Raw genomic sequence first — 27,999 nt, 5'->3', positions numbered from 1 at the left:
TTGTCAAGGGCAAATCCCTCGCGCACCAACCGCAGATTTTGCAGTTTTTCAACCCCGCGGTCATCGCCAATGTAGTTGTTGTCTCCATGTTTTGCACCTTTCGCCATCTAACCAGGAAAAACCTCGCCACTGATGCCAACTGACGCAGAACGGAAGCACGATAAAGAATTAATTTCTACGAATTAATCCTATAGAACAAAATAACATTCGGAATCCACCGAAAACTCTGGAATCCACCAGAAAATAGAGAAAACTCTAAAGATTTTTTTAAAATTCGAAATTCTTCTCAAAATAAAGTCCTAAGGCAGTTATTTATACTAAAAAACTGAAAACCCTAATTAAACTAAGAAAATACCAAAAATTACAAAAAAGGGCAAAAACGAGTTAAGTCTTATTCTTGTAGATCTCGTAATTTTGGGAACAACCCAATTTACGGAATCCTAATCCGATTTTTCTATGATTTGATATTAATTTTCTAAAACTGGCCTAAAATAGCAAAAACGAACTTTTAGGAGTCTAAACGACGTTGGATTGCTGAAATTTGATGTGATTCATGAGCACTGCTCATGAGTTTTGTTCCTTGCGCCGTTTCACTTGAGGTAGAGTTCGTTTCGTACTCAAATACAATTTGAGTTCATTGAAAACCCTTATTTTTCCATAATTTCTTTCAATATCTCCACCGATGCCCATTAATAACTCTTTTCCGAATTAAATAGTTATTTTGCAATTCGAATCCAGTTTGACGTTCCTTATCACAACCGGTTTATCCAAATTTTATTGATTCCTTCTACTGCCACTCCAGCGGCAAAAGCCCAACAACTACATTCATATAAATTAATTCAATCATGAAAATTAAATTAAATTAAATTTGTAACTTAGAAGGCAAACGTGAAAATAGAATCAGGTAATGATAAAAACTTTACTGCATTCGAATTGCTCCTTTACAGGATTTACTGCACCCTTTTTTCTCCAATCAACATGCAACGGGACTTTCTGGGATAGAAAAGTTGTACTGTCATGGTGCATATCTATGACATCATCCTCAATAGATGGTTCCCTCGTGCAACTATATGTTGTGTCTCTGAGGTGGTTGATTGCAAGGGTGTATTTGATCCCCTTTTCGGTTGAAGTTATCAATGTAGAGGGCATTCGCTTTGAGTGCCTCAAACCTTATTTATTTCTCCTCCGGGGTTCTCTCTATTGAATACTCATTCAACCATCTTTCATACATTTTAGAAAAAAACTCATCACTTTCAACTTCAACAGAACTATAGATGAAAGTGCATGTACTTTGCATTCACTCATACATCTCTCATTATATATATCACATTACCTATCATTTTATCTCATGTATATGTTATTTTTTGTTTACACTAGAAAGGTACACGTACTTTGCACGTGTCTAATTAGTTTCAAACTTTGAGCACATAACATAATCACTTTACACCAACCTCTTAATGTACCTGCAATTGTATCATTTTATCCCTTTGAACTTTGAAAAGTAAACCAATGAGACCGAAGATGTTAATGTTATTTTTAATTCACATTAGAAATGTGCATGTGTTTTGCGCGTATACATTTTGTATTTTTACATTGTGCTCGGTATGTTTTTTTGTTTGTATAAGATTATACATTTTAACATATTTTAAGATTTTAAGAAATTATATTTTCATTGCAGTAAAATCCAACTTTGTATTACCATATAAACATTATACATTTTAACATATTTTTAGATTTTAAGAAATTATATTTTCATTGCAGCAAAGATGGCGGCAAAGATGGGTTTGACGCTGGTTGGTAGGATGTCGAGCAAAGATGGTGGGGTGGACAGGGGCGGACCTAGGGGCTTTTTCGTGGGGGCCAAAATATGGGTGTGAATTAAGAAGGAAAAAAAATTGGGCTAAAATATATAGAATTTAAATTAGGTGGGGGGAGAAGTCTATTAATGAATAGATAAATACCAAAATAAAATAAAATAAATTAACAAAAAATTGGTAAAAGAAAAAAAATTTATGTAGCCCCCCAAGTCTACACATGGGTCCGCCCCTGGCGGTGGATGTTGGTGGTGGAGGCTGATTTGTCCTGTGAAGATGATGATGAATTTTTATTTTCGATAATTAAGTTAATTTTGAAAATTACAATTTAACCTCATTTAATTTCTACCGTTCTTCAGAAATTCAATTTGGTCCCTTAGTTTTAAAACTAATGAGTTTAAAGGCCGGGGCTTTTATTTTTGCGAACACGGCCACGGGGTATTTTGGTCTTTTCATGACTGGTCAACATGAAAAAAAATAAGTGGATCGAGTGTGCTGTCTAAAAATAAGCACATGGGGGGTATTTGCTGATTTTTGTTTATGACAGAGGAAATCGCACACAGTTGCTTTTTCACAGAGTTAGTAAATGCAATAAGCTTCTAATTCCATCGAATTCATCGTATAGTGAGAGTCATTTGAAATAATCTCCTCAAATTAAACTCTTGCATCAAATTCCAAATGAAACTTGCATACAATGGCGAGGCCAAATAAACCTAAGTGTCTATATTTGTTTCGCACATGAATTCTCATGATCAATACAAACGCACACAATAGTATAATACAACAAACGACTAACCAAACGAAATTCGAGCATTCACATCATAGGGGCATCTTCGATGGAGTACCGGGAGCACGAGGATATTTTCTAGGGGTTGGACCGTCTTTTAGGCATATTATTGTTGTTCTTTGTCCATATTTGCTATGTGATTCCACTACATTGAAACACAATAGATTGTTTAAAAAAAATAAGACAAACGCAATAAAGAATAAAAAATAATTTTGGGTGTAATAGTTACAGTCGACGAACAAGATACATACCGAAACACGTTTGCAAGAGAGAAGCACCCATCAAATGAATAGCCCTTCTAGCTTTGGCAACTTCCTCCTGGAAAAAACGATTTATGTAATACTATGTAATACGTAAATATAACATACTATTTAAATACATGCATATTTGCCTTGCCTATATATATATATATATACATACAGTTAAACCTCTATAAATTAAAACAGTCGGGACTAGGGAAATTCTATTAATTTAGCAAATTATTAAATTATTGAGTTAATAATTTAACACGTTTTCACTGAGTCGGGACCGAGAGAAACTATTATTTAATCGAGGTTATTAATTTATCGAGGTTCTACTGTATATATAATATAATATAATATATAAACACGAAAAATGTGCATGCAGTTAGCATCATACCTGAGGATCGTGACCCTTTGCTGCTACGAACAAACCACCGACACGAACTAGAGGAAGACAGTATTCGGCTGCATGCGAAGAAAAAATCAAATGCTACGGGACTCAATTTTACCACCGAAATTAAATTAAAGAATACAAACGAGAATAATTAATTACGAGTACATCATATATACCAAGAACTCTCATTTCTGCAACTGCTCTAGCAACTGCAATGTCGAAACCCTCTCTGAAGTCCAGATTATGTCCTAGATTCTGTTCACACGACATACGTATTCACGACTATTACGCGAGATATATCCAATTGTAGATGAAAGAATCGATTCAAGAATATTCCATCAAATAACTAATTTAGAAAACGTGAATCGACAAATTTTTCAAGGATGTTAATGAAACGGCATCAAAATACACGTAGAAAAATAAAACCCGTAATATAAACATAAAAAAATTCGTACCTCGGCTCGATCACGTACGATTCGCACATTCTGCAGGCCGATGAGTTCGACGGCATTCTCCAAGAAAACGCAACGCTTGTTCATTGACTCTAACAGAGTCACCTTCCAACCTAAACAACAAAAATTCAATCCTAAGAAATTAAATCTACACTCAAACCTCTTATAAATTAATACAGTCGGGACTAGCAAAATTCTATTAATTTTGCAGAACATTAAATTATCGAACTAATAATTTAGTAGGTTTTTACCGAGTGGGGACCAGAAGAAACTATTATTTAATCGAGATTATTAATTTATCGAGGTTCTATACAGTTAAACCTCTATAAATTAATACAGTCGGAACTAGCAAAATTCTATTAATTTAGCAGAATATTGAATTATCGAACTAATAGTTTAGTAGGTTTTTACCGAGTCGGTACCAGAAGGAACAATTATTTACGCGAGGTTATTGATTTATCGAGGTTCTACCGTATACAAAAAATATTTTCTTGCCCATCCAATAAAAAAATAACAAATCAAAATTCATTAAATTGAGATTAATTTATTACCAGGGCAAGCGATTGCAAGAACTAATCCAGGAAGCCCTGCTCCACTTCCGACATCGACAACGCTCAAATCTTCGAAACAACTCCCGCATCGAGACAGGTATGAATTGCGAATTGGATCTATGATAGCTAGCGAATCCTCCACGTGTCTTTCCATCACCTCGCTTTCCTCTTTCACCGCCGTGAGATTCATTTTCTGCACACCCCAAAAATAATTTTTTGAAAAAAATTAATCAACGGAAAATCAAAATCCAATACTAATACGGTGTAATTGTGGTAAACAGAAACCTGGTTCCATTGGAGAAGAGAGTCGATGTAGAGACGAATTTGATGTTTCTGGTGAGAAGTCAAGGTTTGAAAATGAGGGGTGCCGGTGCCGGTGCCGCCGACGGCGGCGGAGGAATCGGTGGAGGCGGCGGCGCGGCGGAGTGAGAGTGTGGGTTTTCTGGTGGGGATGAGGCTGAGTTTGAGGATGGATGCGTTAATGGTCGGAAGGTGTTTGACGAAATTCCCAACAGAAAGAAAAGAGGAAGAAGATAGCGCGCGGGCGGTCAACGAAATTAACATCTTGGCGCCAAAAGCTGGCCCACAATTGTTTCCACTTTGTAAATTAAAATTATAATTTATATATTCCATTTTCCAATGGTGGGCTGAGACTAGTGGGAAATGGGCTTTTTCATTTTTTTTTTCTTTTTGTAAATATTGTGAATTTAATTTGTAAAAATTATGAATTTGATAATTATTTAAAAAATTAAAAAATAAAAAAAAAACAAAATAATAAAAAAATCAAGACAACGAGAAAACATAATCCACTATGCCAGCCACAATTTATTTTTTATTTATTTTTTTAATTTTTTTTAATTATTTTAATAATTATTTAACTGGGTGGGTGGCCTTTTTTGTAATTCTCAAACTTAGATCAAACGTTGTTAATGACTTAATTTTGTAGTTAGTGGCTCTGGGTGGAAATGGTAACGGAATTTCATAAATATGGGTGTGGAAACCGAAACTCCTTGAGACCTGTCAGAAACGTTTCGGGGCTATTTTCTTAAATGTTTAAAAGTTTCGAGGACGTATCAGGTAATAATGAAAAAATAGAAACGCAATTTCGTCCCAAAAAATCAAAATTCATTTTAAATAAAGTCTTGAAATTGCCTCCGCTTGAAAAAAAATTTAAATCTTATGTCTCTTTTTCACTTATAGTGGTGTTTTAATATTTTTAGATATGCTAATTTCATACTAAAATAAATGTATACATCGCATATAAAATCTGTAGAATGATAATACCAATTGAAACATGTAACTTATGTATAATTTGTAGATACAAATATGTAGCGATAGTAACTATAATTTTAGAAATTACAAATATACCTCTATACTTTTATTATTTACACTTTTCCCCACGTTCCAGTATATTTTTTCTAAAAATGGGGGGTTTCTCGTATCCGATTCCCCGTTTCATCGTGTCCGGTTCTCGGTTTCATTGTGTCCGTGTTTCCGTATCCGTGCTACATAGTGTATATAGATTACTTATGGAGAAATATGTAAAATGACTAAAAAAGAAAGCACTTTCTATTAAAGTTTCACTTTCCCATCAGCTCATCGTGTTTGCCCAAGGAAAAATAAAAAATAAAATAAAAAAAGAAAGAATTAATCAAAGTTTAGAAGAAAGTGGGATGAAAGTTGGTAAAGCAAGGATGCCTTTATCAGGGTCAAAACATGAACTCATGCCAATCTATAACTTATTTATTCCTCAAAAGCAGCTTTTATTTTATTTGAATTAAGCTAATTCATTTTGTTAATTTAGAGCAAAAGTGCTTTTTTATCTTGTTAATAAAGCACGCCAACCATCAAAGTTAGCTTATTAATTAATACTTAATTCACTTAGTTACTATATATTATTGTTGGGTAAATTATGGCCACTCCATGAGGTGAAGTCAAATTACGAATTAAACCCCTCATATTTGAGTAATTACAATCACTCATTCAACTATGAATCTTCTTATACGTTCATCATTGTAGAGTTAAATTTAGTGAATTTTTTTAGATTATGTGGAATATTCTCCAGTTTGTACTCGTTTTATCCCATTCCAGCTCCACAGTTTTGAAATAAGATGTGTCTCTTGACTAGTAAATATCAGATAGTGGTGCATCAGAAATTGCATTTTTGCAAAACGAGTATAAATTACTAGAGGAACATTCCACTTAATGTAGAAAATTCCGTTGAATTTGACACCGTAAGTGTGGACGTTTAAGAAGATTTATAATTGAAATGTGGTTTTGTAATTATCCACACATGAAGGGTTTTTTTTTCGTAATTTAACATTTCCTTAGAGGGTGGCCGTAATTTACCCTTGATTATATATTGCGATATTGAGTCTTTTATATATGATAGTATCAATATTCACCTAGTAAACTGATTTGTTTGTGTTAATTTATATGCCTATAGATTTCCGCTTGTTGAAATAAATTAATTATTGCAACAATTACTTTGTTGAAAATACTAATCGTGTGTGATTATAGAAATCTAACTCGTGTTGAGCCATTAACGATGTTGGAATTAACGAAGACCTGCAAACAAGATTTCACTGCCTCAGATTTAAGTGCACAACAATTGAAATTAATAAAAAGACTAAAAACTCCCTATCCTATTTTCGTCGTTGCTCTTACACACGACTCAAACTCGTTGGTTTTATAAAGACAAAATAAAGCTGATAAGATGTTATAATTATTTATGTTGTTCCCCAAGCTTTCTTCAACAGAAGCAGTGAAAGTGGAATATTTATTGTGTCACACTTTTACAGAGCTAGTTTTCAAGAAACAAAACACACACACACACACACAAATCAATATATATACATATATGTATATAATAAAGTACTGATCCAGCTCTTTCTTAGTCTGCCCAGAAATATTCTTTCCCCTCAGCTCAGTTAATTATTTAATATTATTTTTATTTCAAGAATTGTGTGTCAATGTTTTCTTTAATGTAGTATGTTATGTCTCTATATATAATTCCTGCTGCTTGTATTATTCCATCTTTACCTAAACCCAATAAAGCAAATATCATCAGCATATTCATCTTATCCCACTTATATACAGACACAAACAGCCTTTTCTCTTTTGCTATTAAAAAAAAAAAAAAAAAAAAAGAACCAACAAAAATTAAGTTAATGTCAAATTACGTAAAAGGCCATCATGTTTGGGTAATTAGAAGCACCCCTCAACTATGAATTAATCTTCTTAAACGTCCACTCTTATAGTGTCAAATTCATCAGAATTTTCTAGATTCCATGAAATGTTCTCCAGTTTGTACTCGTTTTGTGCAAAAATGCAGTTTTTTGATGCACCACAATTTGATATTTACAAGTCAAGAGACACATCGTATGATCATCTTGTTTCAAAATGTAGAGCTCAAACCGGGTAAAACAGGTACAAACTAGAGAATATTCCACATTATCTAAAATATTCCACTAAATTTGGCATCACAAAGGTACACGTATAAGAAGATTCGTAGTTAAAGGGGTGGATGTAATTACCTAAACATGAGGGAGTTTTCATAATTTACCCTTACCTCAGGGGGTGATTGTGATTTTCATAGTATATACACAACCAAAACATGTTTATTGTATTACTTGCTAATGTATTAAGATGTATTTGTATTAGTTTTATTTTGAGGTTACATTTATTTAGATATTGTGCCATAAAATATGCAATTTTATAAATATGATCTGTAGGTGATCTCGTACATAGATCTATTCGATGTTGCACCTAGTGAACTTCATCGGGTAGCATCTGAGTACGTATACATGTGTACAGATAATTACTCACCTGCACACATTCACATGCATGTATGTCATGTGCGTACAATTGTACGTAGATACGTATAATTAAAGTATAAAACAACATTGTACGTATATATGTTTCACCAACACCCTCGTATACATACAACGCACGTATATAATGGGATTAAAAAAAACATAACTATACAATAATTAATAACTTCATAATTCCTTATCATAAGATTATTACTATATATGAAAAGTAATTGAAGTATATTAGTTAAAACTAAAAGTGAAATAGGTCAAATTTGTAGACAAAATGTGACATCTATAGGTCCAACTAGGGCTGAAAGGTCAAGGAAAGCATCATACATATTAGAGAAAGAGAGAGAGAGAGAGAGAGAGTATATATATATATATATATATATATATATATATATATATATATATATATATATAAAAGAATATTCATTCATTCATTCATTGATATATATGAGCTGCAGCAGCACCAAAAAAGAAACAGCAATCATAATAATCATGGCTTCAACTTTCCTCATCACTCATATTCTGACTCTTCACCACCACCACCACCATCATTGCACCACCACCCCCTACCCCCCTCCCCCACCCACCCCACCACCACCACCAGATCAAGAAACTAAAATCTTGATCTTCTTTATTCCCTTTCTTGATCAACGAAAACCCTAATCCATAAATAAAGATCAGAGAGAAGATCACAGCTATATGCTCAAAAGACCTTCAAATTCTTATTTCCAAGGTTCAAACAGTCATCTCTCTCTCTCTCTCTCTCTCTCTCTCTCTCTCTCTCTCTCTCTCTCTCTCTCTCTCTCTCTCTCTCTCTCTCTCTGGGGAATCAAGCATCTCGGTCCGAATGTTTTATCGTTGCATTAATTAGCATAGGGTTTGTGTTTGCTGCTTCATTATATTATAATTTAGCTAAGCCATGTGGGGTTTTTCGAAACCTCTTCGTGATTTCATATAAATAAGTTCAGAGTTTGTTTGTTTGTTTGATTTTTTTTTTTTTTTTAATATTATAAGAAATTAAACACTGATTAATTTTGTGCAAGAATATGTAATATTTCTTAATTAATTAGATCTATTTAATTAGTGGATCTAATTAATTAATTTTTCAAGAATTGATTATCATCATTGCAATTTTTATTAATTATTACAGTACGTTTGTTTATTTAAATTTGGCAGTGGCATGTGTTGTGTATTAATAATTCCGGTTTTCGTGCTGTAGAATTTTCTATATTAGAGATTAAAATGCATTAAATAGCATATACAAAACTGGCGTAGCTAAGAACAACCATATATGTACGTACCACAAGATGAAGTTGACAATTGATATTAATTTCTTTCAAATTCATCATTATGTTTTATACTTTTTACTAGCTAATTAGTGGCCGTAGGCTTTTCCGATCGACGGACGACAGTGAGGGGAGGTTCGAGTTCCGATCTTTCTTAATTTAATTACCAATTATAATACAATTTATTTAAATTTAAAAAAGCAAAAAAAGAAAAAAGAGAAAATGGTGATTTTTTTTTTGTTGTTGGTTTTTGAAATTAGGGTTTTCAAAGATGTCATCACGAGTCTATTAGTTGGAGTATATTTCAAAGTGTTAGGTTCTAACATGATTTAAAAGAGATATGTAGTAGATCTTACATGAGTAAAATAGTGACTAGATCTTACATGATGAGTACATGACTGATTAAGGGATTACAATCATCGCACTACAAGAAAACATAGTATTAATTAGCAGGGGCTGTGCGCGGGTCATAAATCCGCAAGTTCTAGCAAAAGTCACCGATGTCCAATTAGATAATGGTTCTTGATAGGGTTCTAAATATCGGCTATCGAGTCCGAGGTGGTTAGGGACCGCCACACGATAAATCGGTACGACGGTAATTAATCGGAGATATGTCAGAAATAAATCGATTCTTAGATTTAGTGTAATATATTTCTAAATATTATTTGTAAATACTAAAAACGTATAAAAACAATTAAACATGATTCTCTCTTCATCGTTTATATATTCAAATCACATAACAAAACTTTAACATTAATAGTGAGATAGAGAATGTCGTCGCGGTGTGTGGATTGTTTTGTGTTCTTTTAAGGCCAGGTTCTTCTTACGCGGTCGGTGAATTTGGGTTTGATTGAAAGAGATGATTGTTGGAATTGAAAAAAAATAATAATAAAAAATAAGCACCATATTTTTCTTGTAATAAAAAAATAAAAAAAACTAGAAACAAAATATTTTTCCGATATATCGCTCGATGTTTGACCCGATATATCGGTTTGACCCGCCACACACCGCCTCGGACCACCTCACCGTCAAAAAAAGGGTTTTCAAAACCGTCACACAAGTATCGTAAAGGTTTATGTCCGCCACCGATATGACGGTCGATATATCGGCCGCCACGACCGATATTTAGTACACTAGTTTTTGATTGATTTAAAGAACTGAATTTGTGGGTTTTTCGACGGGTTTAGGATAGACGGGTCTATGGCGGGTTTATAGTAGGACCTAACCTTCACGGATCGAAACATGTTATAGTTTAAACATGTTTTTTTTCCTAATAATTTATAAGTTTTACACGAAACTATATATTTAGAAATTAAAATGAATGACCAAACGTTAAATCTTCAATTGAAACCAACGTGAATAATACCAATGATAGATGTCAAAAATAAATCAAAATAGTACGTTTTAACCATAAATTCATTAAAGAGAGTAACTAAAATCAAAGTTTTATAAGACAATACTTAAAATAATAGATATCTATAGAACAAAAAAGACAATGCCGTTGTTATAGATATAATTTTTGACATGTAACAGTTACTTTATTCATGTATTATTTATTATACTACATAATAGAAACAAAACGACGTTGTTTTGTATGGCGAGACGGACAGATTTCACTGGTATTAAAAAAAAACACGTACTCAATCAAACACCATCTTCCTCCTCTATTTCTGGTTTATTCGAATACAATCTACATCCGGTGAACCTTATCAAGTACTGCGATCACCATACACGTGTATTCTCAACTCATCCAGTGCACGATCTACGATCTACAAAGCCCGCTATTTCTTAGAGATTTTTCTTTTTCCTTTTTCCCATTTCGCAAAATTCTTTTAATTTTAGGTGGAAAGGATTTAATGCTATTTGCCAATTAACTTCACTTATTTCATTATCGTTATCTTGCTATTTATTGCGTTATATATCTCAAAAACTTTTTTGGTCTAAAGATTCCAACCTAAGCCATTAAAACCCCATTTCGATCGACTCCAAATAATCAAACGAAGTTCGTTCTACTTTGCATTGTAAATTTGAATATTATGGCACCCCAATTAGTATTTGCGCACATTTTTCTCGTTTTTTTCATCAATTCCTACGTTGTTTCAAGCATCAAAATTCCATCAAACATGAAATTTTTGAATCCCTTGAGAGTCCAAAAAGGCGACAAAATTAAAGGGGTAGTTGAGCTCAAAAAATACCTCACGTATCTCGGATACTTGAATCGCAACAATTGTTCCAATAATCAAAAAATCAAAAGTAACAACATTTTCGATAAGCCCTTACAACTCGCCCTTAAGAAGTACCAAAAATTCTACAATCTGAACGTCACGGGAATTCTCGATTCCAAGACAGTAGCAAAAATGCACAAGCCCCGATGTGCGATGCCCGATTTTTACAATCACAGTTGTAAAAATGTAAAATTTCTTACTACGGATTCTCTTTACGCGTTTTTGCCTGGTCAACCCAGATGGAAAAAGAGAATACTCAAGTACGCGTTCAGCGCCAGCACCCCAAAAGAAGCTATACTGGCCATAGAGCTCGCATTTAAGGAATGGGCTTCAGTGACAAATTTTAAATTCGAACCTACGAGAAAATTTGATGGAGCGCATGTCCGGATACTTTTCTTGCATGGGGAACACGGCGACGATCTTCCGTTTGGTGGGCCCGAGCCGATAGGGGGTGTGGCCCACTCTTACCCGCCACCGATCGGAGAGGTCCATTTCGACGCGGGGCTAAAATGGTCCAACAAAGGGGAAAGAAATGCGTTCGATATAAAAACGGTTGGGCTGCATGAGTTGGGCCATATACTTGGGCTTGGTCATAGTAGTGATGCAAATTCAGTCATGTATCCATTAGTACATCTTGGTGAAATTAAGAAATTGGATGCGGATGATATTAAAGGTATCAAGGCATTGTACAAATTGAAATAAAATGTTACACAATGGTGTATGGGAATTTATGTGTATTTTATGTACATATACATAGATGATTTCAATAATTTAATTTAATTACGTTCCTCTTTGAGCCTTAGGGGTGAAAATTGGATGTGAATTCTTGAATTGTGTCTCTTTCGATACCCAAGTTTCTGATTTTGGAACAATAATTTCATTTAGGACTTCCGATTTTTTTTTTATATCCAATAATTTTGAACAAGGTTTGTGTATTTCGTGTGTGCAACTTAAGCATGGGAGACAATTTTTCGAAGAAAATAAAATTATAGCTACAATTCTTTATAATTTAATCTAAACATGCATTTATTTAATTTTACTGGTAAAAAGGAGAAAAATACATCGATCTAGTTGATTTTAGGACGATGTTCGGCTGTCAAATTCCTCCTCAATTGATTTTAGGTGTGGTTTTAGAGGTGTAAGAAAGATTTACAAGTGATGAAGTCATATTCTTGATGGGTTGTTGGAGTGTGCCTTAGGCTTAAACAAGATCCGCAAAAAAGAGAAGAAATTCGGACTTAGGCCGAGGTTAGCACTTCGGCGGCCAAATCAGTAATTTTCTTAAGAGAATTTTCTCGTTTTTGTTATAAGTTCTTGAGGTGTGGGTTTCTTACTTGGTATGGCCCATGATACTCTGATATTTATTTATAGGACGATGTTCGGATGTCAAATTCCTCCTCAATCGAGTTAAACATGTCCCATCACTTCAAGCCAAAATATCTCCGGACGCGAAATTACATTTCAATTGTGTTAACTCCGTCATTTAATTTCAGGTGAATAGTAGAATAACAGCATATGTCAAAAGTAGCAAATATTCTCTATATATGTCAGCCGATGAGACGTGCATTATATAATGTCACATGGTCCAGGCGAGCAAGTATCTCGCCTAATTGTAACCGATCGACCACGTTCTCATGACTTGTTTGCCGAAGTTGCTCGCAGGACTTCATCGGAAGATTCTCGTTGGCGATCACTTATTACGAGATTGCCACTTTTTGTGGACTTTTATTGGGCCACATCTGCTTAACGGGCCGGTGGAATTGAATTAATCCGTCATCATCAAGAATATAATGCAAAATTGACTGAAGAAAATTTAAATATTAGTACATTATTTTCAATACCTAAACACAATTTGGCTGGAGCGTTGACTTGAAAGTCAAAATTCCTTGGTGTCTTAACAATTCCCAATTTCGAAACTTCAGCCAGATCCAATTTGGCAACGGTTTGATTTCTAATCGTAGATTCTCCAATTTTGACCAGATTTGTTCGACCCTAGCCCGGTGAAAAACACCAGTGGGTCTTCTGCTGCCACGTGTTTTATTTTTATTTTATCATAAATTCTCCGCTAGGATTTACCTTTAGGGGTTTTAGAAAAAAAAAAAGAACACGTGGCAGCAGAAGACCCACCCGATGTTTTTCACCGGGTGTAGGGTCGAAGGAACCTTTTGACCAAGGTAGTTTTTAATTCTTTTAGTTTAGTTCACCTGATTTTCCATTTTAGAGTTATTATTTGGCTAATGCTTGATAAATTATGTGTGAATTTTTTTTTTCATGTTGTAATTTTTTATATTCTTGTTTTTGATAAAACAAAGGGGCGTGCTAAATCCCGCACTAAAATTTACTAAATTCCATAAATAAATTAAAAAAAAAATCTCTCAATACTTGTATTCTTTCTAACTTCTCTTTAAGATAATTTTATCAAAGTAACCCATAATTCATTAATTTTTTACGTGAATAATCATAAAAAATGAGTTCAATTTTATTAATATTTATTCAATTTCATTAAGCCTTTTTAATTATTCAAATTCATATCAATTCAATTTTTTTCTCAAATTCCAATTTTATTTTAATTTGGACACGTGAAGATTTTTCTCAAATTCGAACTTGGAATGCTAGGGACGTTCTTAGTGTGTGATTTTGTGAAAAAAGTTAGGGAAAAAGAAGAAAGGTAGAGAAGGAGAAGAGAATATTCTAGAGAGATAAATAGTTTCAGAAGAAAGGTAGAGAATGAGAAGAGAATATTCTAGAGAGATAAATAGTTTCAGTTGTGTGCAGGATTTGGTAAAATTAGTGTGAGATTTAGCATTTCAATAAAACAAATTATGTAAAACAGTTAACCAAGTAGATTTTTATTTTTATTTTTATTAAACTTAGTGAAATACTAAACTCTTAAATATTAGCTTCTAAAGAAAATATTCAAATAATAAAATTTCATTACAAAAATATTTTAAAATATACTCGTGACCAGGACTGGCAATTGAGTAGCGCCTACCAGAAGCCCGTTGTTCGATCCGATTTTATTTGAACCAAGCCTAACTAACTATGAACCTGTCCGAGTTTGAGTCATTTTATCAAACCCGAAAAGTTTATAAGTCGAGTTTGAGCTCACTATGGCTCAACCAGAATAAAACCCGATCGAATAATTTTTTTTAAAATTTATTAAATTTATTATTTGACATATTTATTAACATATATTTTATACAATTATGTATTAACAGTAACTGACAAAAACACTTGACGATAAATGATATTTTGAACTTACATTAGTCCATTATAACTATTTTCAAGCTTATATTAAAACTAATTTAACGAATTCAAAAATATTGTAATAACAAATAATTAGGTTTTTCATTGATTTTGAGTTATTTAAATTTGCAAAGATTATAAAATAAAATAAAAAATCATTAAAAAATCATCTTTTTGCAATTTTACGAATATTTGTATTACATGGACTATATACACGAATTTTTAAAACCCAAAATCCAAAAATATTATATGAGCAGAGTTTGAATCTATAACTACAAAGTTCGAGTTTCAACTTCTGATCATAAGATCCGACGGCATTTGAGTTTGACCATACATACACTCGTTCACATGGCCAAACACCACCCGTACTTGTCACTTGATTTGAGTTTGAGCATACATAAACTCGGCTCACATGGCCAGACTGCCTGCCCGTACTTGTGACATATTCCATATGGGCCCTAGTCATTTGTGTTACGTTCCTCAACAATATTTGGCCACTCATTTCTCTATGCTTTATTACCTAGATTCATCTTTTTGTGCATGTGGGCCCATGTCTCAAAACCAAATTGAACTTATTAGTTCAATCAAATAAAACATAATTAATGATTTAATTCAAGCACAACACATTTGACATGTTAATTGTTTATTAATACAAAATAAACAACTTAGAAAAGTAGCCAACAATTTCAGAAAAAGTCAACTTGAATTCTTCAACTATATACATAATTATATTCATTTACAATATTATAACATTCACTATCATAATCCTAAATTAAAAGTATTAAAAATCATTTCACCTACAAGAAACAAAGATGTTTGGCCCCAATCCACATAATAATAAAGATGATAAAAAATATTTAAAAATTAAAAAGAAAAAAGAAAAAAAGCTAACCATTAGAGATAGGGGGCAACTATTTCAAATACTAACTTTTGCTTACTTGAATACTATTAAGTTTGAAACTAAAATTGAGTACATATTTATCAGTTTTTTCTTACTTTAATACCAAAATAAAAAGAAAATTACAAAAACACCCTTTCATACAAAATATCAATTATATCAAATTTTATTAGAAATTACCTAATCAAAAACCAAATAAAAAAAAAATAAAAAAATCCCTTTGTTGTAAAAAAAAACCTCCAACCCTCTCCAACCCTCGCCGCCTTCGCCGCCGACGCCGCCGCTGAACGCCGCCGAACGCCACCGTACGCCGCCGCCGCTTCTTCGTCCATTGTTATCAACCCGCCGCCGCTTCTTCGTTCCGGTTTCATTCATCCAAGTAATTAGGATTTTTTTTTTTCGAATTTTTTTTCTTTAATATTTACTTAGGATTTGATTGTTTGATATGGGTAATTAGAATTTGATTGTTTTAGGTAGAAATGATCGTTAATTAGTAATGGGTGCATCTAATTTCAATCGATTTGAGCATTGATTTGAGATTCGTGGGTTGGTTCTTCGTTCACAATTTTCGACCTGTATATGTCGATTTTTGATGAATTTTCGACAGCTTGATGTCGAAAATTCATCAAAAATCGACATATAGTTGTCGAAAAATGTGAAAGCTTGAAATGGGATTTTTGATAATTCGACAGATAGCTGTCGAAATTTGGATGAGTTTTCGACAGCTAGCTGTCGAATATTCAACCAATTTTCGACAGCTACCTGTCGAATTAGATCTGTGTAATTTTTTTTTTTTTTTTTCGACACTTAAGTGTCGAAAATATGGGTAATTTTCGACACTTAGGTGTCGAAAATTGTATCAAAATTCGGCACTTAGGTGTCGAAACTTAATGAAATATGAATTGTTATGTTTTCGACACATACATGTCGAAAAATAAGGGTATTTTCGACCTGTATGTGTCGAAAATACATGGCGAGTTTTAAAAAAAAAAAAAAATTCAAAATCGATGTTTTAGCTCAAAAAATACATGAATACATACTTGAATGGGTTCTCCTTGCTCGTAAACTACCATTCTATTGTCATTTGACGCCATTTTGCAAGTTGTGTAAGGTTTTGATTTCTTTTGTTTTGAGGTTTTTTAGGAGGGTTTTTGGGGAGGGAGAAGAAGAAGGTGGAGGAGGTGAGGGGTTTGTGAGTGAGGAGGAAAATGTTTTTTTTAGGTTTTTGATTATTTGATATTTAAGAAAGAAAAATAGTATTTGTAATATTTTTTTGGTTTTAATTTTCATTAAGGGCATTAAAGTAATTTACAATTAATTATTTATTTTTTATTTTTTTTGGTATTCAAGTAAGTAAAAGTTAGTATTTGAAATAGTGATCCCCTTAGAGATATTGACAAGCTCCAACAAAATTACCAATAATTTTAATATTAATTAATTACATTTTTGATTTTTTTTAATACCCATCTTAGCTCAGAACTCGGTCGAGTTAGGAGCATGACTCATCCCAACTCGGTACCTCCCCCGGGTCACTCCACCTTTCATCACTGCTTCCCAATCTACCTCATCTCCTTCCTCCCCCTCCTCCGGCCCCCTCAGCCCCTCCAAAATCCTCCTCGCCTTCTCCCTCGCCCGATCGCCGCCACTCTCCGCCACCTCCCGGAGCACCCCCGCCGCCCCAGCATCCCTCGCCAGTCCTTTAAACCTCAAGCTCCCATGACTCAACGAGTGCAGCGCCGCCACACAGTTTTCACGAGTCGACTCGGAGTCCAACTCGGCCCCATTCCTCAACGCCTCCACCAAGCACTGAACGGCGTTCGCGTCCAGCAGCGCCGCCCGGCCCTCGTCGCACGCCGCCAGGTTGCACACCACCAGCACCACACGCGCCGCCACCTCGGGGTCCTTCAGCATCCCCAGCAGAGCTCCGGCGGCTCCGAGCTTCACCATCTTCGCCCGGTTGCTCCCCACCAGCGTCAGGTGGTACAGCGCCAGTGACGCGTCGCGGCGGCTCCGCCGCGTCCCGGATCTCAGCTCGTGAAGGAGCGGCGGCAGCGCGCCGAGCACGCCGATGGCCGTCTTGTTCTCGTCCTCCAGCGCCAGGCTGAAAATCGCGCCGGCGGCGTGCTCCCGCGACTCCTCGAACCCGTTCTTCAGAACGTCGATCAGCGCCGGAACAACTCCGGCTCTCACAATTTTAACCTTGTTACCCTTCTCCAGTGACAAATTAACCAGCGCCGCCGCGGCGTTGGTCTGAACGGCGTCGTATCGCGAACCAAGCAACTGCTTCAGAGCAAACAAAAGTTTCTCCGAGCAAAGCACTGTTCTCACTTCTTCATTCGTTCTCGTCGTCTTCCTCAACAAAATCACGGCTTGCTCTTGCTCATAAATATCTAAACTTTTCATTTTAGCGACGAAAATTTCGTCTTCTCCCGACGAACTAGACGACGCATTGTTCGACGAAGCCTCGTCGGAGTTTATAAACTCCGACGAAGTCGACGGGGAAGAGGAGTACGAAAAGCACGAAGGCCGGGTGGCGAACGGCAGAAGCGGCGTCATCGTCATCGTGTTGGCGATTACGGATTCTTCGGAGCTGGACGAAGAGTTGTTGTACAAATTCCGTTGGTTCAATTCCGTCGCAGAATGCGAGAACAAAATCTGAGGGTTTTCAGCGACGGACTTCAGCAAATCCCTTTCCGAATTCGAACTTTCTCGATTCTCGGAGAAGCCCCTGAGAGAGCGAACGGCGGACTCGATATCGGAATACAGGGGCGGGTTCGGGGGGTCCGACCCGGATTTGGAGCACCAGTTGAGAATGGCGGCCTTGAGCGCTAAATTCGGTATCACGTTCGAGAAATCGGGAGTCGACCCGTCGGCGAGGGTTGGGGTGAAGCGTAAATCTCGGCAGACGTTCAAGCACACGCGCTCGAACGTCTGGCCGGAGGAAACGACGGCGGGATCGAACATCAGGGAGTTGGAAATCGGGCAGAGGAACTCCGGCGGCGGCTCTTTACTGGCGGCGGAGGAGGAAGATCTGTGGAAGGAGATTCTCCAGCGGCGGAGCTTTCCATTTCCGCCCATCTGTAAATTTGTATCTGAAGAAGATTTGGGGGTTAGGGTTAGAGAAATTGAAGTGAGAAGAAAAGGGATTTGGGGAAGCTTTTTCTACTGTGAAGAAGATGGGGTTTTGGTAAAGATTTTATTTTTAGGCGAAAGAGAGAGAGGCTGAGTGGACTGAGTCACTGTGTGCGTGCGGAGGTAGAGAGAGAAACAAGAGAGAGAAAAAAAATTGACGTTTTGTTTGTTGGAGATGATGTTAGAAAGGAGATTCCTAGAAAGAATTTTACATTTAATTTATTTAGAAATAGTTCAAATTAGGGACTGCTTTCTGAACAACTGTGATTGTGTCAATTGATAATTTCGAATTCATTTGTTAATTATTGTTAGGTTGAGTTTATTATATGTACTTAGCATAGTATGGTTTAATTGAATTACATGCGACTTTTGTTTCAACCTTTTTTTAAGTAATAATTACAGTCCGACTCATTCAATTTATATCCCTAAACATCTACTAACAAATTGTAATCACCCCCTATTGATTAAAAGAAAGCGCTTTTAAAGAAAATTATCATTAAAATTTCAAATAAATTGGAACATCAATATATTTAATAAATTGTTTTTATACCGCTGAATTGAGTAAAATGTAGATTTCAAAATAAAAATAAAGATTTTGTTAATCAAATTCAACTCATATTCAGTGAAGAAAAAAACACGTAAAAGGAACATTTGACCCTTTTTATAGCAAAAAATCCTTCAAAAAACCTCTTCCAAATTCCATTGCTATTATTTCGAGCTTAAAATGAAAACCCAATAATTTTCTTTCTCTTTTATTTTTTTAATGTGATTCATTTTAGGGTAAATTATGACTAACCACTGGGTAAGATCAAATTACGAATTTTTTATTTATTTGGGTAATTATAATCATTTCTCAACTAAGTATTGTTTTACAAAAACACTCCTTCAATAAATAAATTTAAAATTGTAAAAATAAACGGGTAAGACAATACATAATTAAGAAAATAGGGTAAATGAGTGATACCCCCCTAGTTTTGAAAATATATATAAGGAGGTCCAATGCTTTTTTCTTCCTTAGTCAAAAACCCAAATTCTAATCTTAATTTGTGAGACCCCCCTGAACAATTTAAAATACCCATTTTACCCTTTAATTTCAATTCAATAAATATCCTAGGGATTTGCTTTTTACCGTTTGAAAATTGCTATTTACCGTTCAAAGACTCTCTCTCTTTCTCTCTCTAAAAAAATTCGCTCTCAAGACGATTTCATCACAAATCATACTTATTGGTGTGATATACGAACATAAATGAGTTCATCGGATGAAGATCTGGATAGCGGACACAACGAGGTAAAAATTCCGTCTTTTCGATCGAAAAAAATGGGCTAAACGTTTAAAAGCCCAACTCGGGCGCCCGAAGGTGCAGTGCACGCCCATGTTGGGCGTGCAGTTGGCTCTTGCACGCCCAACATGGGCGTGCACTGCACCTTCGGGCGCCCGAGTTGGGCTTTTGGCTTTGAAACGTTTTTTTTTTTTTTTTTTTTATCAATTTTTTTACGCTTTTTTCAGGACGATACGTCTACAATTGAAGTTGATCATACCGATTATTTTACAACAACTCAGTTGTTTGACTCGAAGGATGAGGTAGTGGTTTGGGCGAGGTTCGTTGCAAGAGGTCTTTTTGTGAAAATGCTAAAAAAAAGTTGTTCTAAAAAAAAGATTTTTCTGACTTGTGACCTATACGGGGAGAAACGAGAATGTCCATCAACTAACCCAAACGCGCGCCCGAGAAGGACCGGTAGCAAAAAAAGAAACTGTGGTTTTCAAATTGTCGGAGAGCTACGGTCGGACGATAGATGGAAGGTCAGAGTAGTATACGGGAAGCATAATCATTTTCCAATATATGGGAGGTCAGAGTAGTCTACCAAAGGCGTTGCGGAGTCGACGTGAAGCGTGAGATATTCTAAATAGTGTTTGATTTAGTTTTGTTTTTTTTTATTGGAATGAATGTATTACTATTGACATTGTATGTTATTATTATTATGTTATGATGTTATAATGAATGTTAGTATGTTATTATTATTATTATATTATGTTCTAATAATAATAATAATAATAATAATAATAATAATAATAATAATAATAATAATAATAATAATAATAATAATAATAATAATAATAATAATAATAATAATAATAATAATAATAATAATAATAATAATAATAATAATAATAATAATAATAATAAGGTTTTGAACAACATATTTTATTAGGGGTCCTTTCCCTTTTTCAGTCCGAATTTTTTCGCCCAATTAGACATCCTGTAAACATAAATTATATTAAATTTACTAACTTATTTTAATTCAGAAAAAAAAAAAATTATTTTAAAACAGAAAAAAAAAAAAAAAAATTAATCGAACGCCCGGTTTGGGCTTTTCCCGGCCGAACCGACGCCTGGACCGGGCGCCGGTTCGCCCGGGAAAAGCCCAAACCGGGCGTCCAAAAACTGTTTACACGCCCAAGTCGGGCGCTGGTCGCCTGAACGGACGCCCACTTTGGGCGTCTGTTCAGGCGGCGGGCCCCCGACTTGGGCGTTCGTCCATTTTTTTCGAAAATTTTAGGGATTTTAGAGAGATAAACACTTTTTTGTTTTGAACGGTGAATAGCACTTTTTAAACCGTAAAGAGCATTTTCTATATCCTATCACCTAATCTTCTCTTTCTCTTCCTATCACGTGTCGCAACCACCATCTCAGACCCACCAACTCTCCCCCCTCTCTCTCTCTATCTATCTATCTCTCCTCTCTCTCTCTCTCTCTCTCTCTCTACATCTCCCCCTCTCTCGCCAGATCCGATCTATCTCCCGTCGCCGCGGCTTGGGCTGGAGAAGCGACACCAAGAGACGATTAAGGATGTATACGGATTCGGAGCCATTGTCGAGTCCTCCACCGCCGCCGCCGCCAAGATCTGAAGTCTCTGTCGTTCAACTTGACTGACTTTGGAGAGATGGGGGATGGGTCGACTCTCAACACGGCGGCGTTTGAGAAGATGATGTCGGCAATTTCGAAGCTGGGAAAAAATGGGGCGGCCGGCTCAATTTTCCTCGGGGCAGTTGCCAAACAGCGCCGTTTAATCTCACGAGTCACATGACTCTGTTTCTTGCCGAAGGTGCTGTCATCATCGGAGAATTGACGTGAGTACTTCTTTTATGTTACGAATTTCATCAACTCTCCATGACATAGATTATAACTTTGTTTGAATATTAATGATGATTAAGTAATTTAGTTACTAAATCATTTACTTATGATTAACAATTTACATAGATTTGACATGATTTAATTACTCTGGTTAATGGTTAATGGTTAATGGTTAATGATATGATGTAGTTTGTGTGAATTTTCCCCAACCGATGATATCCACTCAATGTTTTTGTGCTAGTATTTGTCACCATTGAATTCATGTATAAAAGGCCTGATAGATGTATGAACTATCTCTAATAGTCATGATTTTGTTAGTATTGTGAAACCAGTCCAAGATTAAGAGCAATATATCATGTTATTTAGATAGATTATAGATGTATGAATTCGTTGATTTCACGTCTTAATGATCCAGCACATGTAAACACATGTAGTAATATATAGTAACATATAGTAACATTTAGTAACATTTGCATGTGACTGTGTATTTGATTTGTTTTTATTTATTTGCTAAGATTCTTATTTTTTTGTGATGTACTTGGGGATTGATTGATCTAGGGTTTCGTTTGGGTTTTCTGTTTCTCTTTCCACCTTTTTTGCATTCGCTGCTGTTTTTTTGCTCATCTACTTTGCTTTCACAATTGACATCTCTCTGTATATATGTGTGTGTGTGTGTGTGTGTGTGTGTGTGTGTGTGTGTGTGTGGCCAATTTTATCATTGGCTGCAAATTGGACTGAGCCCTGTTTGGAATCAAATATCGGCAACTAAATCAGCAAGAGTTTCGTATGAAAAAAGCGATTTGTGGTTTAAATTCATTAATGCTTGTGCTTGTGCAGTTTCTGCAGGATAATAATTTTGCTATAAGTATTTTTTGTGTTCCTGAGAAATTAGAAAATCAGGAGGTTGAAGTTAGTTTAGTTATATTATTATTTATGACCGTTTTGTACACGCTACATTATGTGTTTAGCCAGTGATACTTAATCCAGCTTTAAAACAAGCCTTGTGGTTTTAACTGTCAATTTTCTGAAATCGAATACGCTTTTGTTACCCCCGAAGTATTCTTTTTTTATGGCATGTTAAAAAACTATTTCTAGCATTGTGAATTTCCCATTCAATTTGAGACGATCAGGATGAAATTTTTCATTTTCAGTAGTTAATCATTACAGATTTGCAATATAATAAACGCAGAAAAATACTTTAACCGATGTGAAATTCTACACCATCTAAAATGTGTAATTTGATGGGCCAGGACTTATCGTGTTTTGTTTTTGGATTTAGGTTTCGACACAGTGCTGTAACTATGGTGGAAACACTTTTTGAAGATATATTTCGAGTTGACGAGCTAGACCCTGATGGCAAAAAGTTTGATAGGGTTTCGACACATGTAGTAATATATAGTAACATATAGTAACATTTAGTAACATTTGCATGTGACTGTGTATTTCACTATATATGACTATACTTTTATAGATAGTCACATGTAGTCATATACATGTAGTCATATATAATCACATGTAGTCATATACATGTAGTTATATTTAGTCACATGTAGTCATATATAGTCACATATTGTCATATAGATATAGTCATATATATTCACATGTAGTTATATATAGTCATATATAAGTTATGTGGTGATTCTGATGTATAGTGATGTTGATGATTGCGTTTTTTCAATTTTTTGTTGGGTGCGAATTGATTTATAATATCATTATTCAAATTTTGAATTTTGTTGGAGATGTAGATGAATTTTTTTTTTATAAAATCAACGATATATATAATCGGTCGACCATAACTTTGGGTAAAAAGACAGTACATGACTATAGTCTTATATAATCATATGTAGTCATATTCAGTGAAGTTTTCGGGAAAAAAAAAATCAGAAAAAAAAAGCTAAAAAAAAAAAAACTTATATAGTCATATATAGTCATATTCGAAACAGGGAAGTTTTCGGGCAAAAAAATCAGAAAAAAAAAAAAATAAAAAAAAAAATTTAAAAAAAAAACGAAAATACTAAATGCAGTAGCAAAAATGCTGAATGCAGTTGGGCGAAAATAGTAAAATAAGGGCACAATGGTACTTTTCCCTCTCTAGGGGGTTATCTCAAAGAAGGAATTTTAGGGGTGGACCTATCCCTATTTATTTTCCATATGAGGGGTGTATATCTAATGGACCCTAAGAAAATAATTGTAATTATCCAAATAAGAAGGTAATTTCGCAATTTAATCTTAAAATTTGCTTTTCGTTTTACTAGTTCTTCACCCGTGCGTTGCACGGATGTCAGTTTTAAAATGAGAAAAATAATAATATGTAAACGACTATCTCTTTATAACAATAGCAATTCAAGTAAACAAAATGGAAGAAAATAAAAAAAAAACCATAAACTTTATCTCTTATTTCAGAATTTTAACATATGAGATTAAATTAAATATTCCAAAGAAGAAAACGTGAAGCGCGCAAACACGATATGAAGATTAAGTGAAATCATTTAAAATATATGGTATAACTCTATTTCGAGGAATGCAACCTACTACACAATGTCAATATTTTGCAAAATAACTAAATTAACAACAAACATGGTAGGAGAGAAGTAACAAAATAGATATTCAAATAACCTGTAAGTTTATAACTAATGACGTTTAATTAGTGATGCAAATTGCTCAAACAACAATACAACTTATAAATATTGCAAAAGAGATAAGATGTATACGTCCTTATTGATACCAATGCTGATATCAATACCGATACCAATATGGATACCAATACTGATACCAATATTGATATTAATATTGATACTAATACTTATACTAATTAATATCAATACTAATACTGATACTAATCAATATCGATACACATACTAATACTAATACTAATACTAATAATAATACTAATACCAATACCAATACTGATACCAATACCAATACTAATACTAATACTAATATTAATACTAATACTAATACTAATATTAATCCTAATACTATTGCTATAACACTAATACTAATACTAACACTAATATTAATACTTATACTAATACTAATACTAATACTAATACTAATACTAATATTAATACTAATACTAATACTAATATTAACACTAATACTAATACTAATACGAATATCAATACTAATGCGAATACTAATACGAATATCAATACTAATGCGAATACTAATACGAATATCAATACTAATGCGAATACTAATACTAATACTAATATTAATACTAATACTAATATTAATACTAATACTAATACTAATACAAATACTAATACCAATACCAATACCAATACCAATACCAATACCAATACCAATACCAATACCAATACCAATATCAATACTAACACTAATACTAATACTAATACTAATACTAATACTAATACTAATACTAATACTAATACTAATACTAATACTAATACTAATATCGATAGTAATATCGATACTAATACTCATACTAATACAAATATTAATACTAATACTGATACTAATAATAGTTATATTGATACTAATACTAATACTGTTACTAATACTAATACTAATACTAATACTAATACTAATACTAATACTAATACTAATACTGATACTAATACTAATACTGATACTAATACTAATACTAATACTAATACTAATACTAATACTAATAGTAATACTAATACTAATACTAATACTAATACTAATACTAATACTAATACTAATACTAATACTAATACTAATACTAATACTAATACTAATACTAATACTAATACTAATACTAATACTTATACTAATACTAATACTAATACTTACTGATATTGATTCAAATACTGATATTGATAGTGATACTGATACTGACATTGATACTGATATTGATACTGATACTGATACTGATGTTGATAGTCATATTGATACTCATAGTAATATTAATATTAATACGAATATTATTACTAATTATGATACTCATACTAATACTGATACTAATATTGTTACTCATACTGATATTGATGCCGATAAAAATAGTAATACTAATACTAATATTATACTAATAATACTGATACTAATACTAATATTGATACTGATACTGATACTGATATTGATACTGATACTAAAATTGATACTAATATTGATTCTCATACTGATATTGATACTGAAACTGATATCGATACTGATACATATACTGGTACTGATACTGGTACTGATATTGATACTAATACTGATACGGATACTTATCCTGATATTAATACTAATATTAGTAATAATACTTACTATTACTAATACTAATATAAATGCTAAAACTAATTTTATTGCTAATGATCTAATGCTAATGATACATATACATATATTGATACTGATATCGATATCGATACCGATACCGATACCGATACCGATACTGATACAGATACTGATACTGATACTGATATTGATATTGATACTGATACTGATACCGATACTAATAATGATACTGATACTGGTACTGATAGATATTGTGGTACTGATACTGATACTGATACTTATACTGATACCAATAATAATATTGATACATATACTTATGTTACTACTAATATTTGTACTAATACTAATACTAATACTAATACTAATACTAATACTAATACTAATACTAATACTAATACTAATACTAATACTAATACCAATACTAATACTATTACTAATACTAATATTACTACTAATACTATTATTAATACTATTACTAATACTAATATGTTAATATTGTTAATGTTAATGCTAATAGCAGTGTTCTAAATAGCGGTCGTGGCGGTCGATATATCGGCCGATATATCGGTATCGGTTATAAACCTTTACGATTTTGTTGAGGCGGTTTGGAATATCGGTTTTTTACAGCGAGGCGGTTTGCGGCGGTTTTTTGGCGGGTCAAACCGATATATCGGTCAACAAATCGGTTTTTTTTTTTTTTTTTTAATTTAAATTAAAATGAAAATATGTTTTGATTTTTTGTTTTTCTCCAATTCTTTCAACTTCCAAAACCAAACCAAGTACTACCCCGTAATTTATGGTTTGTTGTGTTTATTTTAATTGTTGATGCGAAAGACTTGCGTAGTATTTGTATTTCGTAAGAATCTTTTATTATATTATGATCTTATTATTTTTAAATTTTTGTTATTTATTGAGTAATTAGAATTATATAATAACATATGAATGATAGGATATAATTATGTTTAAATATTCTTTTATATATATTTTGAGTATTTACAAATAATATTTAGAAATATATTACACTAAATTTAAAAACTGATATATTTCCGATTTATCTCCGATAAATCACCGCCGCGCCGATTTATCGTGTGGCGGTCCCTAACCGCCACGTACCCGATAACCGCCTTTTAGAACCTTGGCTAATAGTAATTTTGATGCTAATGTAATCTAGATATGCTAATTATTATGCTAATGCTAATTATGATTGTAATTCTAATATTATCCAAATCCTTATCGTATTCCTAATTCTATTCATAACACTGATCATAGTTCTAATCCTAATCCTAATCATAATCCTATTCCTAACACTAATCATAAGCCTAATAATTTTAATACTAATAATACTAACGTTAATGCTAATGCTAATGTTAATTCTAATTCTAATCTTAATTATAATTCTAATCCCAAACTTAATGCTAATCATAATTCTAATACTAATACATGTCACTAATTATCGTACTAAGCATAATCATAATCTTAATTATAATTCTAATACTAATATTAATTATAATCCTAATATTATATTAATCATAATTACAATTTGAATCTATTTCTAGTATTAATACTAATACTAATTCAAAGAATTATAATTATAATTATAATTATAATTATAATCAAAAATTCTAATTTTGCAACAATTGTTTTTGCAATGATCTATTATTTAGTATAAAAAAAAATAATTCTATTCAATCTCGAACATTTATATCAAATTTCTTATGTGTGGTAGTTGAACCATAAAAAAACACATATTAAATATATTAGAAATTAATATTTAATTATATTATCAAATTGACATTAAAATTATATAAAAT

General features: G+C 33.4%; 3 protein-coding genes and 1 long non-coding RNA gene across 4 annotated transcripts; 2 read left to right on the top strand and 2 right to left on the bottom strand.

Moving 5' to 3' along the window:
- Positions 1–2,448: 2,448 nt before the first annotated feature.
- On the bottom strand, positions 2,449–4,854 carry LOC105952192 (S-adenosyl-L-methionine-dependent methyltransferases superfamily protein). Its single transcript, XM_012975720.2, has 7 exons — positions 4,526–4,854; positions 4,241–4,433; positions 3,693–3,802; positions 3,414–3,492; positions 3,241–3,308; positions 2,853–2,919; positions 2,449–2,746 (listed from the first exon to the last, which is right to left on the bottom strand). Exons 1-7 carry the CDS (start codon positions 4,802–4,804, stop codon positions 2,634–2,636), a joined length of 909 nt encoding a protein of 302 aa, XP_012831174.2. The 5' UTR covers positions 4,805–4,854; the 3' UTR covers positions 2,449–2,633.
- Positions 4,855–11,707: 6,853 nt separating this feature from the next.
- On the top strand, positions 11,708–12,277 carry LOC105952141 (metalloendoproteinase 1). The gene has a single exon (XM_012975657.2). It carries the CDS (start codon positions 11,708–11,710, stop codon positions 12,275–12,277), a length of 570 nt encoding a protein of 189 aa, XP_012831111.2.
- Positions 12,278–17,112: 4,835 nt separating this feature from the next.
- LOC105952196 (U-box domain-containing protein 40) lies at positions 17,113–19,039 on the bottom strand. The gene has a single exon (XM_012975721.2). The coding sequence runs from the start codon at positions 18,795–18,797 to the stop codon at positions 17,193–17,195; it is 1,605 nt and encodes a 534-aa protein (XP_012831175.2). The 5' UTR covers positions 18,798–19,039; the 3' UTR covers positions 17,113–17,192.
- Positions 19,040–19,968: 929 nt separating this feature from the next.
- LOC148767845 (uncharacterized) lies at positions 19,969–20,871 on the top strand. The gene is made up of 2 exons (XR_016033548.1): positions 19,969–20,139; positions 20,359–20,871. It is a non-coding gene; the product is annotated as an uncharacterized LOC148767845 (long non-coding RNA).
- Positions 20,872–27,999: the final 7,128 nt, after the last annotated feature.

The sequence above is a fragment of the Erythranthe guttata genome, chromosome 9 (assembly GCF_056151865.1).
Source record: "Erythranthe guttata isolate IM_541 chromosome 9, IM_541, whole genome shotgun sequence".
NCBI classification, from domain to species: Eukaryota; Viridiplantae; Streptophyta; class Magnoliopsida; order Lamiales; family Phrymaceae; genus Erythranthe; species Erythranthe guttata.
This window is presented reverse-complemented; position numbering and strand designations above follow the sequence as displayed.

What these genes read in the sequence shown, in the direction of transcription:
- LOC105952192 (XM_012975720.2), bottom strand. Translation starts at nt 4,804, where the DNA reads ATGTTAATTTCGTTGACCGCCCGCGCGCTATCTTCTTCCTCTTTTCTT. An exon ending in CTCTTCTCCAATGGAACCAG is followed by an intron (nt 4,434 to 4,525) that starts GTTTCTGTTTAC and finishes TGGGGTGTGCAG; the next exon opens with AAAATGAATCTCACGGCGGT. An exon ending in CAAAGGGTCACGATCCTCAG is followed by an intron (nt 2,920 to 3,240) that starts GTATGATGCTAA and finishes CGTTTTTTCCAG; the next exon opens with GAGGAAGTTGCCAAAGCTAG.
- LOC105952141 (XM_012975657.2), top strand. Translation starts at nt 11,708, where the DNA reads ATGCACAAGCCCCGATGTGCGATGCCCGATTTTTACAATCACAGTTGT.
- LOC105952196 (XM_012975721.2), bottom strand. Translation starts at nt 18,797, where the DNA reads ATGGGCGGAAATGGAAAGCTCCGCCGCTGGAGAATCTCCTTCCACAGA.